The sequence below is a fragment of the Gossypium hirsutum genome, chromosome A12 (genome assembly GCF_007990345.1).
Source record: "Gossypium hirsutum isolate 1008001.06 chromosome A12, Gossypium_hirsutum_v2.1, whole genome shotgun sequence".
Lineage (NCBI taxonomy): Eukaryota > Viridiplantae > Streptophyta > Magnoliopsida > Malvales > Malvaceae > Gossypium > Gossypium hirsutum.
In genome coordinates, this window is record NC_053435.1 from 78,856,356 (window position 1) to 78,875,492 (window position 19,137).

Here is a 19,137-nt window from a genome sequence, read left to right on the forward strand (position 1 = left end):
TTTGATGGTGGAATGCATCAAAGCTCTCTACTACAAAAAAAAAAAAGACGGTAAAATGTTGACCCTAATCTATAAACTTGTCCACGGGTTAAGTGGTCCGTTTCGACTTAAGCTAGGCATAAATAAGGATTTGTCATTTTTAAAATTAAAAAAAAAGTCATTTCTATTTAAAATTTGCTAGCTTTATAAACACCTTTTATATACATTTAGGTTATAATATTATATATTTAATTTTTATATGATATAAATTAAATAATATATAAAAATAAAAGAAAGTAACATATTATATAAAATTTGAAAACAAGTTGGGTTAAATTGGGTTTAAATTTTGAATATTAAAATTCAAGCCTGATTCATATATTAAGTGCTCTTAAACTACTAATTTTGTTCCATTTTACCTAAAAAAATTATGACATCTAATGAAAATATGCCCCGTGTCATGTCCTTATTAGTTGATATCATTTTCCGGAAAACTAAGATAAAATTAAGAATTTAGAACCACTTTTAATTTTAAAAACCAAGCTGGAAATTCGGCTATAATTTAAAGGGTAATTTACTACTAAAGTTATCAAAATTTGGTTGTCCTACACTATGAATGGTAAGGTCTAACGATGTTATATAATTAAATTAAATTTTCAGTTTTCGTAAAGTATGAAGATCAAATTATATAAATTAAAGTTGAGGGGCTACTTCCCAATTGTTGTAGAGTAGAAGGATATAATTCATAATAAGACCTATTCATAACAAGGATACTATTATTGGCTTAATTATAGTTTTACTACCTTTACTATGCTAAAATTTTAGATTTAATTCCTCTACTTCTATAATGTTATTATCAATCTAAATTGACAACAGTATCCCACTATAAACAAGTGTTTTCCATCACGTTTAACAATGCATATGAAAACCACTTTTATAAACAAGGCTTAAATGCAATAGTAAAACACATTGCATTATTAGAAAAAAAATTAAGTTTCAAACTCTAAAGACAATAATATTAGAAAAAACAATCACAACCTCAAAAAAAATTTTATAAATAATAAAACGAACACGAAAATATTTTTATATTCGCATAAAAGAAAGTTTTTCAGTACAAAGCATCGAAAGAATAGCTATGACTTGATTACCGAATTAGTAACTTGTCCCTTATGTTTTTGCTTTTTATCATTTGTTAAGGACTAAAAAAAGGCACAAATACAAGTGTTATTTGGTCAACAAGTGTAGGGTGCAGAGATAAGACACATTGTATTTATAAGAATTAAACTTGGGTTTGAATTGTGAAGATGATATTATTAGAAAAGGTAGTCACAAACCTTGAAAAATTAATCTTAATGAACTATAAAATAGACATGAAGAATACATATATTATAAAAAAAAAGTATAATGTCAATTTTAGAGATACTTAAAAAATATATGGATTTTATCACACATCTATTTAAATTACCACATAAGCATGGCCTGCAAAACAATCTCACAACCTTAGAGATTTAATGAACACTCGTAATCAGTAGGCCAAATTATAAGGTTCATTGATTTTGTTGGCCTTTTTTTTGGGGGGTTATTTTGGGTGTTCTCGGTTGATTTAGTTGGTAGGAACATTGTGTTGTTGTTTTGGTCTCTTTGCTACTAGTTTAGTGGCTTTTATAAATAATATTATTTCTGCTGAGAAAAAAAATAATGTCAAATTTAAACCTTATCATTTACATCTTTTGTTAAATTGACCCTTAATTTTTTTTAGCTAAATTTGACCATTAACCTTTCAAAAAAAAGTCAAATTGCTTTTTTTAACGAAAATTATGACTAAAATATCAACATTTTAACGATGTTGACATGGCAATCTACATGGAAGTCCATGTGTACTTCATGCTGACATGGCACTATTTGTCTTATATGACACATCAGCAAATTCTTTTAAAACTTATAAAACTATTCAAAAAGTGTATTGACACATTTGGAGGCAAGAAAATTTCTATAGTTATTTCTGAGGCTAAAATAGTGGCCACAACTTCAGGCACTGTTTCATTGTTGTACTTGCCTATTTTCAGAGTTGGCAAATTTTATAACAAAGGTATTAGGCTATCTGTTTTTTGAGATATTTTGACAAGTTAGAGCTCAAAATATAAAGACCAGTTGAGTTAAAATTGAAGACTTGAAAATTGGTTCTTGCGGATCAAGTTTGATTACTTGCGAAATAAGTAAAGTCACTTTCTATATGTGAAGACATTAAATTACACCAAGATTGCAATGACCCGATTTTAGGCGTTGTTGGAGAAAATGCGACTTCAGAACTCCATTTTCATAAAACGAGTCTGTAAGAATAAAATAAAAAGATTTACGGAGTTAGTTTGAAAAAATATTAAAGAATCGATTAAGTAATTTAACTAAGAAAATCATTAATTAAAGTTTTAGGGACTAAATTATAAAAGTTTAATCTCTATTGAATTTTAAATTAAAAAATTCTTGAGGACGTAGTTAACAATTAACCAAGGACCTAATGGTTATTTAACTATTGTTAAATATGAGATAGTGGCAGATGATTATTTCCACTTAGCTTTATATTATAATTAGAAAGATATATATATCTTTAATTTATGAGTTAATCATGCTTTATTATTTTAATTAAGTTACTAATTATGGTATATGTATGAAATTTAGTGGAAAGACAATAAAAATATCATTTTTTTTCATTTGTGTTGGCCAAGCTAGTGAGAAAAGAAGAAAAACTTGTTAAGCTTTTTTAACATTCGATCCTCTAATTGAAGTAGTAGGTGAGATTTCTTCATGATTTTTTAATGAAATTTTTAATCACCTATGCTTGATTTAACTTACCCATGTCTTAGATTTCCAAAATGCAAGATTCACCCGAAGTCACCATTAGTGAATATCGAAGGAATCAAGCTTGAAATTGATAGATATGTAATTTTTAAGTTTAGATTTAGTTGAAATTGTATTAGAAGATAGTGAGATTAATTTAGAATTGAAAGTTTACTTAATTTTGACATTAAGGATTAAATTGAATAAATTTAAAGTTATTGAAAAATTATGTTAAAGGTTAGAAGTACAAGGTCCTTAACGAAATGATATGAAATCAGATTTTGATCCCTTGTTAAATATTGAAAAATATGAGTACTTCATGTAATGACACGATTTTCAATGGTATCAAAAAATGCGGTTTCGGAACCTCATTTTTGTAAACGGAGTCAGTAAATATAAAATAGGAATATTTACGGGGTTATTATAAAAATATATTGAATATTGTCGAGTTAATTTGTTGAATTAATAGTTAATTAATGCTCAGGGACTAAATTGTAAAAGTTTAATTACTATAAATTTTTAATTAACAAAAGGCTTGAGGACTTAAATAACAATTAGCTAAAGGTAAAAAATGGTAATTAAACCAATTTTAAATGAGAATTCGTGGATGATGATGTCATATCCCATTAAGAATAAATAATAGTTACTTTTAAGTTAATAAAACCAAACTTAAGGTAATTAAGCTAGATTAATTATGATTAGTTTCCAAGCTTTTCAAGCTTTCGGTCAAACAAAAATTAAGGCAAACAAGTCATTTTTCTTGTAATTTTTATAGATTTGTGATCATGGGAGCTTGATTTAGCTAGCCTATGTACCAATTTGATAAACTATTAAAGTTTTAGAAAGTTTCCAATATTAATTAATTGTTGAAACAGGTTTGAAATGTATAGATTTTAAACTTAGATTATAAAAAGGACTAAATTGTAAAGTTAATTTATCTTGTTTGTTAACTTTGTTATATTAGGGACCAAATTGAATAAATATAAAATATGTCATGAAATTATGTTAGAAATAGAAAATATAACATTCCTAATAAGAATATATGAAATCAGATTTTAATTTGAAGCTAGAAATCGAAAGTTATGTTTATCTTGAATTCAGGGACTAAATTGAATAAATAGTAAAATTATTAAATGTGCCCATATTATAGTAAACATGTAATTTCTTTCTATTTATTTGAAAAATGGATAAATAAATCAATTTCATTTCATTTTTCACTTTTCACTTTTCACTTTTCACTTTTCACTATTATATCTTATAACAACCTTCACCTGAACCGAGCGTCGAGTTCAAGCTCCGAGATGCTACATCTGTTGTCAGAGGAACTACTGATGAAAACATTGAAAATAAACTATTTGAACACTTCAACGTGTCATAATTACAGTCTTAACATGATAATTATACTTTCTCGAGACTTAATCAAGCTTAAGAAAACTCATTTGTAGACCTGAGCATGAATAAAGAACAAATAGCAAAGTTTTCAAAATTTCCTCAATTGGTATCGATACCCCTTGAAGGTACTGATACCAAATTTAACTTCAATGTTTCATAAAATTAAATTAAATCAAGAGCTATCAATACTAAACTTTAAGTACTAATACTTTCCTTTAGGTATAGATAGTGTTATTTGGTAATGTTACCATTTTAACATTCTGTTTTGTAACAATTTAAAGCCAAAGTTTAATAGTATCGATACACATGTAATGTATTCTCAATTGGTATCGATACCCCTTGAAGGTACTGATACCAAATTTAACTTCAATGTTTCATAAAATTAAATTAAATCAAGAGCTATCAATACTAAACTTTAAGTACTAATACTTTCCTTTAGGTATAGATAGTGTTATTTGGTAATGATACCATTTTAACATTCTGTTTTGTAACAATTTAAAGCCAAAGTTTAATAGTATCGATACACATGTAATGTATTGATACCCTGATGTAGGTATTGATACTTTAGCCTGGTATCGATATTGTTTTGGCATTCTGTTTGTTTGAAAAACTGATTGAAAATGCTAGGTATTGATACTTTTACCAATGTATCGATACCTTAAAGCCAATGTGACAAAAACTACCATTTGGTCCCTTTTCATGCCAAAATCAAAATTGGTTAAGATGTGTCCTTAATCACACATCGATCACACCTGCACAAAATACTCCCCATAGATACCAATCAATGCATACAGCCATTACCAATTCAAAACATCACAATTTGACACCAATTTAATCCAAACAAGTTAGCAATTACACAACCCATCTAACATACTTTCAACCATTCAACCAATTAAAGACTTTATAAATTCATGTTCAAATCATACTATTGAATATTCAAATTTTATCATTCATATTGATTCACACACAACATATATATAACTTATCATATTGTCAAAACATTCATTTGAACATATATGGATATTAGCTACTCACAACCAAACATTAAACAAGGTTTCAAGCAACCATCCATTCACAAGTTATTAAATAAATAAACACCTATGTACATGTCACAATACCAAGCTTAAACAAGTAAAAGTCTACCAAGTTACTAGAGGGATAGTGTGCTATTTGTGAAGTCTGATTGACGAGTCCGCAAACCGAATATCTACAAAGAAGGAAAACAACTAGATAAGCATTTTGAATGCTTAGTAAGTTCTTAGAAAGTTCAAAGGTATTAAAATGATAACTGATCTTGATTCATAATATAACTAAACAAACTAAATAACTAGGTAGAGTTTACCTAGCATGGCAATCACAACCACAAAGTGAGCTTAAATGCCAAAATCCATTTTACCAAGTACCATTTCATAACATATCAATACATACATTTGAGTGGTCATATATGAATGCCCAAGTTTAGTATCCAATTCATACTTGAATTCTTGATTATCAAATATATATGTAACCTCTCAAACTCAGCCTAGACATTATGGCTGAATTCTGAAGGCTACATTAGCCACCAAAATGGCCAAATAAAAACCGTTCAGTCTGAAAACCACTATTTCGATCAATTTTTCAGAAAACTTAGCGCGGTTTCCTTAGGTTTATTAAACTTAGCGCGGTTTCCTTAGGTTTATTAAATACATCCTATTGTTAGGTTATCTATAATATAAGTCCAATTTATTCGAAAGATGTGTCATTTGAAAATAAAAACCCTCAATTGATTTTGTCAGTAAACCTTTAGAAAAACTATGTTTCACCATTTTGCAGCAAAAAAAAGTGTTGCTTTTGGTTTTTGTTTGAAATCCCATGTTTTGAATCATATTAGGCTGATTATTAAACTTGATCAATTTTTAACCAATATTTCATGCATGCAAAATCCAAGTAAAAACAACCCATGCCACAATCCATGTTAACAAAATTTACAATCCCAAAATTAAAAATCAAAATAAGTAAAGAAGAATAAATAATACTTTATTACTGAAAATCTGAGATAAGACCTTCGTATGCCGAGTCCGATCTTAATCTTGAGGGTTATCTATAAGAAATAAACTAAAGGGGTGAGCTTGAAAGCTCAGTGTGAGCCTTAATCATAAGAAATCAGTGAACTAAAGACCACAAAAGCATGTAAGTAAACAGAGATAACAGTGATAACAGTGTCACAGATCATTGTGTTTCAGAATATACAGAATCACAAAGTTCTCAGAATGTATGTATATGTGCATTAATGTCAGTGCAATTTCCTACCCATCTATCTGCTACACACCATGAGTTCCCCAAAACTCATTCATCCGTACACACCATAATAGTAAGAGTCGTAGCTCATTGTGGATAAACCACCAGTAACAATAAATAATTTCCTATAAACTGCCAGTAGTTTGCGGACGAACCGCCAAAACTCTGAACAATACTCCAGTGTTGTGGCTATGCTGCCAAAACTCCCATATTAGTGGATTAATCGGCAGAGCTCCCATATTTGTGGGTAAACCACTAGAACTCCATAGAATTCCTCTGTTACCAATATTCCCAACCCCATGCAATAGAATGGCATAACATGCATGACAGGACCAAGTACAGTACAGAATAGTGACATGTATTAACATGCGATCAATGATTTAGTAACAATGTCATGCTTTACATGCAATCATTATACAGTAACAGACAATGACATGATTTTTCATGCAATCATAACATAGTAATAATCAGTATACTTAATAGAACAAGTCGTGCAATAACATGCAATCAATCATCAATAGCAGTAAGAAATCGACTGGTTAACCCCTATAGCACTACATATTTGATTAACCACACCTTAAGTCCCCAGACATTCGACCATCACCAATTAGGTCACTTACTGCATTCAGCCATACCACACACCACTTACCATGTTCAACAATCTCTTAAACAGTCCAATATACATTCGACTACCTTTTACTACCACGTACCATGCACGCAAAAAATCAACATGTATATACTATACATTTAATAATTACCAAAACTACAAATAGGATAAAATAAGATCATATTGCGAGAGTGGATTTATCCCAAAGGGATTAAGGATATCCTATGAAGGTAACATACTTATGATAAGGTTTTTGGATAAGCACTAATCGAGTTGCTTTCATAATGGTATGCCATTAGAGAGAGCTCAGTCACGATACAATAGTAGAATGAATTTATGACTAAATGAATTTATAATTAATTCACGAAAAGCTGGAACTTAATTATAAATCATTTGAGCCCTAATCACATATGTCTAATCAGCCCCTCCATTAGCTCGTTGAAATCAGAAATGAATTGCATGTTGAATCAAATGAATATAAATGGATATAATTGATAAGGTTAGAGAAATAGGAAACATTCGAAAATGAATGTGGTTTTCTCACTAAGTATGAAAATAACCTGAGAATTAATTTATGGTTTTTCAAATTATAAATTAATTAATTAATTAATTGAAGTTCAAAAATTGAATTAAATTAATTGGTTATTGTGAATCTGTTGAATGTAGAAATTAAATATATTTTCTCATAGATTCTTTTACGGTAAAGTTGTCATAATTTTAATGGATTAAGAATCGGGTTGAGAAAATTATTTAATTGGAAAATTTATTAATTTAAATTAATTTAATAAATAATGTCTATTTTGAGAAATAAAAAAACATGTATTGGGTTGTATTAAATTATAAAGTGTTGGGTTAAAAGTTCAGAAAGTACATATAATTGGACCTAACACAGAAGAAGGCCAAAATCCCCATCATAATACATACGAAGGGAGGCACACCCTATTATCCCTCTCTCTTCTAGTTCAACTAGAAAGTTGTTTTTCTTTTAAATAGACTTCTACTAATTCAACAAGGGTTTCACTTATTTTCCCTATAAATATATGGCATCGGTAGGGCTAAATACACAATAAGTTTTACACAATTTTGAGACATTGTTAGTCTGTCCAAAAATAATAAGAATTTATTTCTAAGTATAAATTCTATTTTTTGAAATAACAATTCTACTAGTTTCTATTTAAGAGATATTTTTTTTCCCATTGAAAGTAAAGTAAATAATTTATGGTTCTATGTTTGATTCGAATTTATTCGAGCCCACACTCGAAGTAGTTTGTGATATGAAAATAGCAGAGAAGACCGTTCGATTGAAAGTCAGGAATGACAAGGATTTGTCTAGCTGAAAACACATGTGCAATTTTGGGTAAAGATTATTGCTATCAATATAAAAAATGGACTCGATTTTCAAATTTTTTATTTTTCACTGTGCAAGAGAACTATTTTCTCACTGGATTTTTTTCAACAATGTTACAAAGACACTTATGGAATTATCATCCTATATTGGTTTTTAGCTTTACTTTATAGAAAAGTGATTAGACTATGACTCTAATGTAAGCAAAATTTAACTAGTATTTAAACTTAAGTTTTGTCTAGGTTAAAGTAATTGATAGATTTAGAGAGCACAAATTTGTTTAAGTAAGGAATGTCTTATGCGTGCATTGTTTTTGGAAGCAATCAAGAGATTTTCTTGTATTGCAAAACTAAACTTTTAAAGGGAAAGCTTAGTGGAAGAGAGATTTAGTCTTTGTACAACATCGAGATCACTAAATTGGTGAGAGTTAGATCAATGTTAGAACTTAAATAATTAGTTGTACTATGAGAAAGATAGTGAATCATTGCTCTAGGTAAGGCCCCGCAGATGTAGACCAAAGTTGAACCACGTAAACAATCTCAATGTTCATCTTTATGTTTTCGCACATTTGATTTTGTGGTTGAAACTGTGGTCACAATTTCTAGCACTATTTTAGTCATAATTTCTGTTTGCAAAGCAAGTACCCCTCATTTCTACAAAATAAAAATAAAAAGGTTCATAAAAATTCAAAAACAATTAGCATGAAATACATGTAAATTGCCATGTTGACTGCAATATTTAAAAATATAACGTTTTACTTAATATTTTTATTAAAAAAATACTTCGATTTTTTTAAAAAGATTAATAGTCAAATTAATTTAAAAAAACAAAAATCAAATTTAACTAAAAGTAAAGACTAAAAAAAAAAATCAACATTCAAGTTAAATTTGACATTATGTAAAAAGAATATACGAGCATGACTCGAACCGATCATCATATAATATGTAAATCGATAGGAGGCAACACGTACCCATTGTTTTTGCGTTGCCAAATGCCTAAATATGGCCAAAGCTTTAATGCTCTTCTCAACAGGTTGTTGCCAAAATTTTTAGCCTTTGCTAACGTGTAATTGATTCAGTTTCGTACTTAAGTAAATGCTAAATATTGCAATACTTGCTATTAGGATTAAAGTGAAAGAATGATATGAAATAGAGATATTATTTTTTTAATAGTTTAATATTATATTAATAATTTCATTCTAAATTTTAAGAATATTTTTATTTGAATTTAATTTTTTTCATGATAAAAATACTGAAATTTAATATAAAAATATTAATGTAGTATTAAACTATTAAAAAAATATAAATAACATGACGTCACTTTTTTTATACTATCTATGACTTTAAATAACATAAGTGGCTAAAAACATTACTACTTAACTAGTCAAATACTTAAAAGAATATTTCTTTAATAGATCCTATTAAAACTCTCCTTAAAGTAGAAAGATAAAATCCAACAATAATTAAATATAGATACTCCAAATATAATACTTCCATTGTTTGAGTGTTTGATACACTGCTCGCCCTCAACCCTCAACATAAACAGAACACTCACCAAACCTAATTGGTTTTGTTATTTCAAATCTCTGAAACTATTTATAATGGCTCGACAATGTCATTAAAACATATATAATTCGTGTCGGATGAGAAAGTGTCTAAAAATCCTTCACCTTTATCCACAGTTCGAAGATTGTTAGTTCCTCACCAGGACCGATGATGTTTTTCCATAAAAACTGGCTATGAAAATTAAATACCAACCAAATCACCACCAACATGACCGAACATGCATGCATGTTCCATATGTTGTTTTAAACCTCAAACGACACCTGGTCCACAAAATAGTCCATGTGTTTGCTTCTTCACCGAACTATATATATACATATATATATTTATAATATCAAAAACAAAACCAAACCCCACACCACGAAATCCATGCATGTCATTCACTAGTGTACCAAATATGTCTACAAGCGTTACTACCGGTACCACCTTTCTTCTTCTTTCTCTCTTAGCCATGGCTACTGCCACCACTGGCTCACATTTAAAACAAGTTACGGAGGTGGTTCAAATGGCTAGGACCATGGTGGTGCAGTCAAGGAACTTGGCTAAGGCTTCGATGAGCTTATATGGGTTGCACAATACTATGCATTATCATGGTATGGGTTTGGCTGATTGTATTAAGTTGTATGATGAAAGTGAGTCTAGGCTCTCGGTTTTGCTATCCTCTCGAGGGTTTACTGTCGATGATGCTCGGACGTGGTTGAGCGGCGTGCTTGCGAACCATCGGAGTTGTTCGGAAGGGTTGGGACAGAAGGATTTTGGGATTCAAGAACATGGACAGGGTCGAAATTTGACGAGTTTGGTTAGTGAAGCTTTGGCATTGTATGCAATGTATGGGAAGGAAGCTGTTGTTGAGCAAGGTAATTTCTTTTAACTAATTAAATATTTGATAAATAATAATCTTAATAATATTAATAAAATATACTCTAAGATTTTGCCGCCTTTAATCGATAAAATTTTGATTCGATGTAAGATAATATTAATAACAAGAGATCATCATCAATTTTAGAAAAATAATCCTTCGAAATTTTCTTTCGGTATAATCCATCTCCCTCAAGAAATTCTCACTAACTTTTAAGTGGGTTGAAATAAATTCATTGGTAATAAAATAAAATGTAGATAAAGTTATGTACTTTGGGTTTCGTGATTCATGCATCTATGTGCAGCAAATTATGCACATATTTGTTCCATTATAGTGTTCATTTTTTTGGTTAAATTATGGTTTTAATCCCTTCACTATACTTAAAATTAAATTAATCAATAAACTAATACTGCTAATTATTCTAATTAAATAAAATACCAGCGTGGGTTTTTTTCCTTAAAACACCCCTTTCAAAATACTAGCATTAGCTGGAAGGTATTTTTCGAATTAAATTATCTTTTCAAAAATAATTTAAATTTTCAACACACGTAATTTTCTTAATTTATTAGAAAATGAATAAATTAATTTTTCCATATTAAATTAAAGAGTAAATTGATTCTTCAGTTAAAAATCGATCCTGATTGGTATTAGTATTTATATTGGGCTAACCATTTGGATTAACGAAATTCAAAATTTTAAATTTTTGTAAATTTAAGCAGAGTAGAAGGACTCGAAGAAGAATTTGACTTTTCTCTTTTATTGGACTGGTTCTTTTGCATAGAAACCTACTACTTACTAAATTACCTATTTGTTCTGTTCTCGACAGAGCTAATGCATAGACCACGACTCGGTGGGAAACTCTTAACATCATGGAACCCAACAACTTCAAAGGCTGATTTTGTCGTGTCAAAAGATGGCTCCGGTACTCACAAAACGATCAATGATGCGGTGGCCGCCGTTGCTAGGATAGGTAACAACCGTCGTCCAAGGGTAATCATTTATGTGAAAGCAGGGGTGTATAATGAGAAAGTAGACATAGACAAGAACCTTAAAAACATAATGTTGGTCGGCGATGGCATGGACAAAACAATCGTAACTGGTAACCGAAATGTACCGGATGGTTCCACTACTTATGGCTCCGCAACATTCGGTAAGAAACTCGAGTTCAAATTTTAGATTTGATGATATGGATGCGTTTAATTCAGTTTTTTGTTTTTGTAGGTGTTTCCGGGGATGGTTTTTGGGCACGGGACGTGACATTTGAGAACACTGCCGGTCCGCATAAACATCAAGCTGTGGCATTAAGGGTAAGTTCCGATCATTCTGTGTTCTACCGCTGTAGCATCAAGGGTTACCAAGACAGTCTCTTCCTCCACTCGCTGCGACAATTTTACCGAGACTGTCACATACACGGCACAATCGATTACATATTTGGTGACGCCTCGGCCGTGTTGCAAAACTGCGACATCTTTGTCAAAAGACCGATGGACCATCAATCCAACATGGTAACGGCACAAGGGAGAGACGATCCCAACGAGAACACAGGGATTTCAATCGTGGAATCCCGAGTGAGGCCAGCACCCGATTTCGATTCGGTCAAGCATTTGTTCAAGAGTTACTTAGGTAGGCCATGGAAGAAGTATTCAAGGACGGTGTTCATGAAGACGGACCTTGACGGTTTAATCGACCCCAAGGGATGGAATGAATGGAGCGGCAGCTTTGCGTTGTCAACGTTGTATTATGCGGAGTATAGGAACACAGGGAATGGTGCTTCGATCGGGAATCGAGTGAAGTGGCCCGGTTTTCATGTCTTCAACCGGGCCGAAGAGGCTAACCCTTTTACGGTGAATAGGTTCATACAAGGAGAGCTATGGATTCCAGAGACTGGTGTGCCTTTTAATTCAAGGCTTTAATTTAATGGTTTCTTATTGTAATGTTGTTAATGTTTTTGTGATGTGATAATAATGCCTTTAAAAGTTTTAATCTAAAAATTATAGCTAAAATATTTTATGGGTTAAATTGTATGTTATTTTAGTATTATTAATAAAAGTTTAAAAGATAATTGTGATTAATTAAGAGTTGAAGTTTAAATTAATTTTTATATTTTTTATATAAAGCTAAAATATGATTTGTAGTAAATACTTGTGAAATTAAATAACTTAAATATAGTATAAATATAAATAGATACTCAAGACTCGATAGCTTTGTCAAGCATGTGATTTTTTAAAATTTGAAGAAATTACAAGATACTTTTACTATTTTGGGGTTAAGACTATCACCTATCCCTTGTTGCAGGATCAATAAACTAGTCACTATACTTACCAATATAATCAAATGAGCAACCGATAATAGTGTCTCTAAGTAAACTCTAATGTTCCTAAAGTTTATTATATATCTCGTAGAATCTTCTAGCCTCTAAACCCAATCTATTTTCCTATATAAGCCATCTTCGAATTCAATTTATCAAACACAATCGAAACATTTTCTCTAAAAAATAATTTAATCTAACTAAATTACTAGTAAATTTACGTTTTAGTTACTTTAATTTTAAAAAAATTACAAAATGGTCAGTGAATCACTCAAAAGTTTTCTTTAAGTCACTGTGTTGTTAAGTTCTTTTTTTTAAGTCTAACTTGTGAGTTTCAAGCGACGATTTAACGATTAATACGATGGATTAATGCTCATCGATGAGTAGAAGAACATACTTTAAATCCATGTCAATCTGATGATCAGAAAAAAATTTTATTTGAATTTTAGTTTGCAAATTTGTAACGTTCAAACAATATAAAAAACAACAGAACTATATAAAAAAAAGGAGAATGGGAGCTTTCTATTGGTGCAGATGGTGCAAACAGATAATGCCATACAATAATAATTTTAACAATCTAGTGACTTATAAAAAACTTTTAAATAATTTAGTGACTATTTTATAACCAATTTAAGTGTCCAAAACGTTAATGTACCCAAAACAAAAATAGAAAAGCCGAAGATGCAAGATAAGCCCAAAAGCTATGAATATTCAAAGCCCTAGTTCCAAATAAAAAGATTTAAAATTCCAAAAGCCCTAAAAGACTAGAGCTTTATCTTCCTTGAGCCGACAATTAGGTTTTTTTTAAGACAAGATTGTACATTTTGGGCTGAAATTTCAATTTTCTAACTCTTTCATTGTCAATCGTAATTTAAGTTAAAAATCGCTGGCAGATAAATAGATTGGGGAGAAATTTTATTAAGTTTTTAGGGATTTGTTAGTGGAACCCAGATTATTTATTACTATAAAAGTTTAACCCTAATTTTCTCAATAAAAAAATTCCCCAATTTATTTTTTCAATCACAGACAATTCAGTAATAGTTTATTGGTTCTTTCCTTTTAATTTATTTTTGAATTGAACCGGGTGGTTCAATCTTATACATAAGGTCCAATGGCTGGTGGCTCTGATGCGGCGGAGACGCTTTCATGTGCTCGTTGTAGCAATCCTGCTAGCCTTCAGTATGTTATTGTTTTCGCTTTAAGATATTATCATTTTTAGAATATCAAATTTTTTGGTGTAATTAACATTGGGTAGCTTTCAAATTTGTGAGATATTTTGAATTAGCTTGTAATTGGTTTATAGTGTTTTTTTTTTAAATTATTTTGAGCATAAAAAAATGTGAATTGAGCTGTATTTGGTTAATAGTGATGAACTTTACAATTAAGCTGAATCCTTTTGTTAATGATATAGCTTATTGTCTGTAGGTGTCCTAAGTGTGTGCAGTTAAAGCTTCCTCGTGAAGGTGCTGCCTTCTGGTATGTATATCTTTTTCTTGTAGATTTTTATTTAGTCGCTGTACTTTTCAAAAATTAAAATTTCTGTCTGATAACTGTTAAATTTATTAAGTTATGCTATTTTCAAAATTTGATGAGGCAAACATATTATGGTATATTAAATATTGTGTTAGCTTTACTATTTCCACATAGTACTCTTTAAAAATCCAGTTAGTGAATTAACTATTATCATTTATGTTAGTATTAAAATGTCAAAATTCAAAAAGTATAGGGACTTAAATGATCCAATTGGAGAATATGAATTAAATCTACAAACCTATACATAATACAGTACTAGCAATTGAATTTATCCAAATAGATTTAAGTGTTACTGTTTGGGTAAGGACTAGACTAAAATTGACTAATTTGAACATCAAATTGAAGTAGGGACGAAATCCTCAAATTTCACAAAGTATAGGGACTAATAGAAGAATGTAACCCTTTTCTTCTTTAATGGTGTTGTTTTTATTGACAGCACTCAGGATTGTTTCAAGGCTTCTTGGAGCTCACACAAGTCAGTTCATTTGAAGGCAAAGCTGTCTTCACTTGGTACAGATGGTGCTGGTGGACAAAACTCTGATTTAGCTAGTGAGGGTTGGCTATATTGCTTGAGGAAAGGACAAAGTCGGACTCCGAAACTTCCTCCTTTTAATTGGACAGGGTACTTGTCTAAGATTGTAGTCCCTCTTTTACACTTTCTTTTTAAGTTTGGGTCCTTGTTATTTCTGATTTTTATTATTATCTTTGTTGTTCAGGTCACTTAGACCATATCCCATATCTGTCAAGCGTAATGTACCTGCTCACATTGATAAGCCTGATTGGGCTAATGATGTGAGTATTTGGAAATCAGTTCGTGTATATGGAATACTTATTAGCAATTGAGTGGGAAATTTGTTGATGACCGACCTATTCATGAACAACTAACCTTATTTTCTCTCTTCTTTCGTGTTGATTTTGCATTTCTAAGATATTTTTGTTGTCCTTTCATATGCAGGGAGTTCCAAAGGTTGAGCCGAACAGTGATTGGCAACATCGTGTTGAGGTAAGTTTATGCGAGTGAAATCTCTTCTTAAGCCTTAGAGAACAAATAATATATACTTTATATGCTCCTTATGACTTTATCTTCTTCTTTTTTTTCTTATTAACTTTTGGTGTGTCTGTATGAAGATCAAGACTCCTGATCAAATTGAGAGAATGCGAGAAACATGTCGTGTAAGTTCCATCTTCCACTTGATTTTGTTTTTTGATTCACAGCCCTTTGTTCAATTTTTAGTTATATCCAACTTTCTTTGGAATTGATTTTTAATTTTTCTCGAGTTGTTTCAAGATCTCTTGGTATTTAAATCTCTATTGCTAGATTGCAAGGGAGGTTTTGGATGCAGCTGCTCGAATGATCCGTCCTGGTGTAACAACAGATGAAATTGATCGAGTGGTTCATGAGGCTACTGTTGCTGCAGGTTGGAATGAACTTTCATTTTGCTGCATGTATTTGTGATTGTGCATCTATCTGGTTTCACTTTATATGTAATCTCTCATGCAGGAGCTTATCCATCACCTCTCAATTATCATTTCTTCCCAAAGTCTTGTTGCACGTAAGTTCTTCTATATATATCTGTTGAATTTCTGGATATTATTCTATTGATGGTAGAAATACCATGGAGGCCCCTGTACTAGGAGTCGGATTGTATTTTGCCCCCTTTAATCAAAAAAGGGCAAATTAGTCTCTGTACTTTAGATCAAAAAGTAAATTGGTCCTTTCTATTAAAAATTTCATCCATTTGTACGGTTAAAAACTGGCTTGATTGACAGAATAACCAGTCAGTGACATGTGGCCTGCCACGTCTACACAAAAGGATCAATTTGCTCTTTAATCTAACGTTCATGGACTAATATGCCCGTTTTTTGAGTAGAGGAGGTGAAATGCAATCCAACTCCTAGTATAGGGGCCTGCACGGTACTTTTACCTTGTTGATTAATTAAAACATATTTCGTTTTCTTTTCCAGGTCAGTTAATGAAGTTATATGCCATGGGATTCCCGATGCAAGGTATTAGCTTTGTTCTAATTCTAGAAACTTTTACAGTGTTTACATTCATCGTTGGTATTTATCATCTACTAAGATGCGCTTGAACTGAAATCGGGTTGCCTTAGGAAACTGGAAGACGGTGATATTATAAATGTTGATGTGACTGTTTACTATAAAGGTGTTCATGGTAAGAATCTTCTCGTTTATATAATTCCAATGCCACATAATGAAGCTCCGTACTTGATGAAGGATTGACTCATTGTGCAGGCGATTTAAACGAAACATATTTTGTGGGAAACGTAGATGAAGCATCTCGTAAGCTGGTACAGTGTACATACGAGTGCTTAGATAAAGCAATATCTATTGGTATGTGATTCATAGTCTTTTTTGTCGATGAGTTTTTCATATTGTAATCTTTGCAATGGGATAGAGACTTGATTTCTGATAAATCTATTTTGGCACTCGAATTCTAGTTAAGCCTGGAGTGAGGTTTCGTGATGTTGGAGAAGTTATTAATCGCCATGGTTCGATGTCAGGGTTATCTGTGGTAATGTGTAAATTTGGTCTATGCATATATATTCCGGTTCACATATCATCTCGATTACAGTTTTTGTTTACGTCGTGCTCTATCATCTTTTGTTACTATAGGTGAAATCATATTGTGGTCATGGTATTGGAGAGTTGTTCCACTGTGCCCCAAATATTCCCCATTATGGAAGTATCCTTGTTAGATCAAGCTTCGCAAACCTGTTACATTTTATTTTTATGTTCAACTGTCCTAAATGCTTCATGGAAAATCGTGGTAAAAGTACCATGAGGGTCCTTGTACTAGGAGTTTTGCCCCCATTCACTTAAGCAAATTAGTCCTTGTACATTAGACCAATGAGCAAACTAATCTTATGTATAAGGACTAATTTGCCCATTTTTTAAGTAGAGGGGGTAAAATGCAATTCAACTTCTAGTATAGGGGTTTTCATGGTACTTTTATTGAAAATTTTCATCGACGTTTAATGATTTAACTGCTTATGTAAACTGTTTCTTTTATCTGCTGCTTCTCTTAACCTGATCAGGAAATAAAGCGGTTGGGGTAATGAAAGCTGGACAGACTTTTACAATTGAACCAATGATTAATGCAGGTGACTCCCGAAGTTTAATACTTATTGACCACTTATAAATTCTTTCGTTTTACTCACCATGTCGATGGATTTTTGTCTATAGGCGTTTGGCGTGATCAAATGTGGCCTGATGGGTGGACTGCTGTTACAGCAGATGGCAAACGCAGCGCTCAGTTTGAGCATACTCTTTTGGTAACATTCCATTTTCATTTCCATTTTTTTTGCTTAATGCAAGTAAAAGTATCTTAGAGGTCTCTGTATTAGGAGTTCGATTGCATTTTGACCCTTCTACTAAGAAAAAGGTAAATTAGTCTATATGCTAGATCAAAGAGCAATTTTGTTTTTTGGTTTTTTTTTTTGTTAAAAGTTTCATCCATTTGTATTGTTAAAAACTAGCGTGGTTAACAGAATAATTAGATAGTGACACGCATGTGTTGACATATAGAGACCGGTTTTTAACAACAAAAATGGATGAAATTTTTATCTGAAGGATTAGTTTGCTGTTTGATTTAATGTATAAGGACTAATTTACCTATTATTTTAGTAGGGGGGGCAAAATGCAATCTATTCCTAGTATAGGGTCTCCATTGTACTTTTACTGCTCTATGCATCATAGGTAGAGCTGCTATTTTCAATAAACATTCGGATTATGATCGTGTTCCTAGGGGACATTCTTGGTTGTCTTGCAATAATCTAATGATCCATGATTCCATTGATGCAATCTTCTTCAATGCAGGTAACAGAAACTGGGGTCGAAGTTCTTACGGCTCGGCTACCATCATCGCCCGACGTGTTACCTTGGTTAAACAAGTAATCTAATCTTTATTGTCCCATAAAATAATAGAACCCCAAGTTAAGTTAAAATCTATACATTATACTTATGGGCAAGAGATTATGCAGTGTACCCAACTTGGGGTACTCTTCGACCCTTTTTTGTGGAATGAGAGAACTATACCATTTTCAATTTAAGCTTTTAATGGCAAGTTTTTAGTGTGTGATCATGTGTAAAATGGATTCTTTTTTTTCCCGCTTAGTTTTCTGTTTGTAACAAAGGATGATCATAATTTGTATGATGATGATTTGATGTTTGTAGACCATTATAAATTTTGCGGTTCTTTACTACATTAATCAAGGTAGTTCACCTCAACATATACTATATAGATATATACTTTTAAAATAAGTTTTTGATTGATGACATTAATTTAATTACTAAAATATTTATTTATATACAAAATAAGTTATTTTATTATTAAGGTGTTTTTGTCTTTTTATGTTCTTTCTATATAAAGTCAATAATAATTCAATTATTTTAAACATTTAATTTTATCATTTCAATATA

General features: G+C 31.1%; 2 protein-coding genes across 3 annotated transcripts; both read left to right on the plus strand.

Moving 5' to 3' along the window:
- Window positions 1-10,330: 10,330 nt before the first annotated feature.
- LOC107893911 (probable pectinesterase/pectinesterase inhibitor 36) lies at window positions 10,331-12,885 on the plus strand. Its single transcript, XM_016819056.2, has 3 exons — window positions 10,331-10,854; window positions 11,683-12,006; window positions 12,078-12,885. The coding sequence occupies exons 1-3, from the start codon at window positions 10,371-10,373 to the stop codon at window positions 12,767-12,769; spliced, it is 1,500 nt and encodes a 499-aa protein (XP_016674545.1). The 5' UTR covers window positions 10,331-10,370; the 3' UTR covers window positions 12,770-12,885.
- Window positions 12,886-13,927: 1,042 nt separating this feature from the next.
- On the plus strand, window positions 13,928-18,895 carry LOC107893909 (methionine aminopeptidase 1A). Of its 2 annotated transcripts, XM_016819055.2 has the most exons (16): window positions 13,928-14,343; window positions 14,590-14,640; window positions 15,134-15,319; window positions 15,414-15,489; window positions 15,653-15,700; window positions 15,826-15,870; window positions 16,016-16,115; window positions 16,199-16,250; window positions 16,663-16,704; window positions 16,809-16,870; window positions 16,951-17,049; window positions 17,157-17,230; window positions 17,332-17,401; window positions 17,754-17,819; window positions 17,902-17,990; window positions 18,535-18,895. In XM_016819055.2, the coding sequence occupies exons 1-16, from the start codon at window positions 14,276-14,278 to the stop codon at window positions 18,610-18,612; spliced, it is 1,206 nt and encodes a 401-aa protein (XP_016674544.1). In that variant the 5' UTR covers window positions 13,928-14,275; the 3' UTR covers window positions 18,613-18,895. The 2 variants fall into 2 exon arrangements, with proteins under 2 accessions (XP_016674544.1, XP_040938690.1); XM_041082756.1 differs by lacking the exon at window positions 18,535-18,895 and having other exon boundaries at window positions 17,332-17,409; window positions 17,902-17,996.
- Window positions 18,896-19,137: the final 242 nt, after the last annotated feature.

Coding starts and splice junctions, on each gene's coding strand:
- LOC107893911 (XM_016819056.2), top strand. CDS start 10,371: ATGTCATTCACTAGTGTACCAAATATGTCTACAAGCGTTACTACCGGT. Junction 10,855..11,682: donor GGAAGCTGTTGTTGAGCAAG/GTAATTTCTTTT, acceptor TGTTCTCGACAG/AGCTAATGCATAGACCACGA. Junction 12,007..12,077: donor TTATGGCTCCGCAACATTCG/GTAAGAAACTCG, acceptor TTGTTTTTGTAG/GTGTTTCCGGGGATGGTTTT.
- LOC107893909 (XM_016819055.2), top strand. CDS start 14,276: ATGGCTGGTGGCTCTGATGCGGCGGAGACGCTTTCATGTGCTCGTTGT. Junction 15,490..15,652: donor AGCCTGATTGGGCTAATGAT/GTGAGTATTTGG, acceptor TTTCATATGCAG/GGAGTTCCAAAGGTTGAGCC. Junction 17,231..17,331: donor CGATGTCAGGGTTATCTGTG/GTAATGTGTAAA, acceptor TTGTTACTATAG/GTGAAATCATATTGTGGTCA.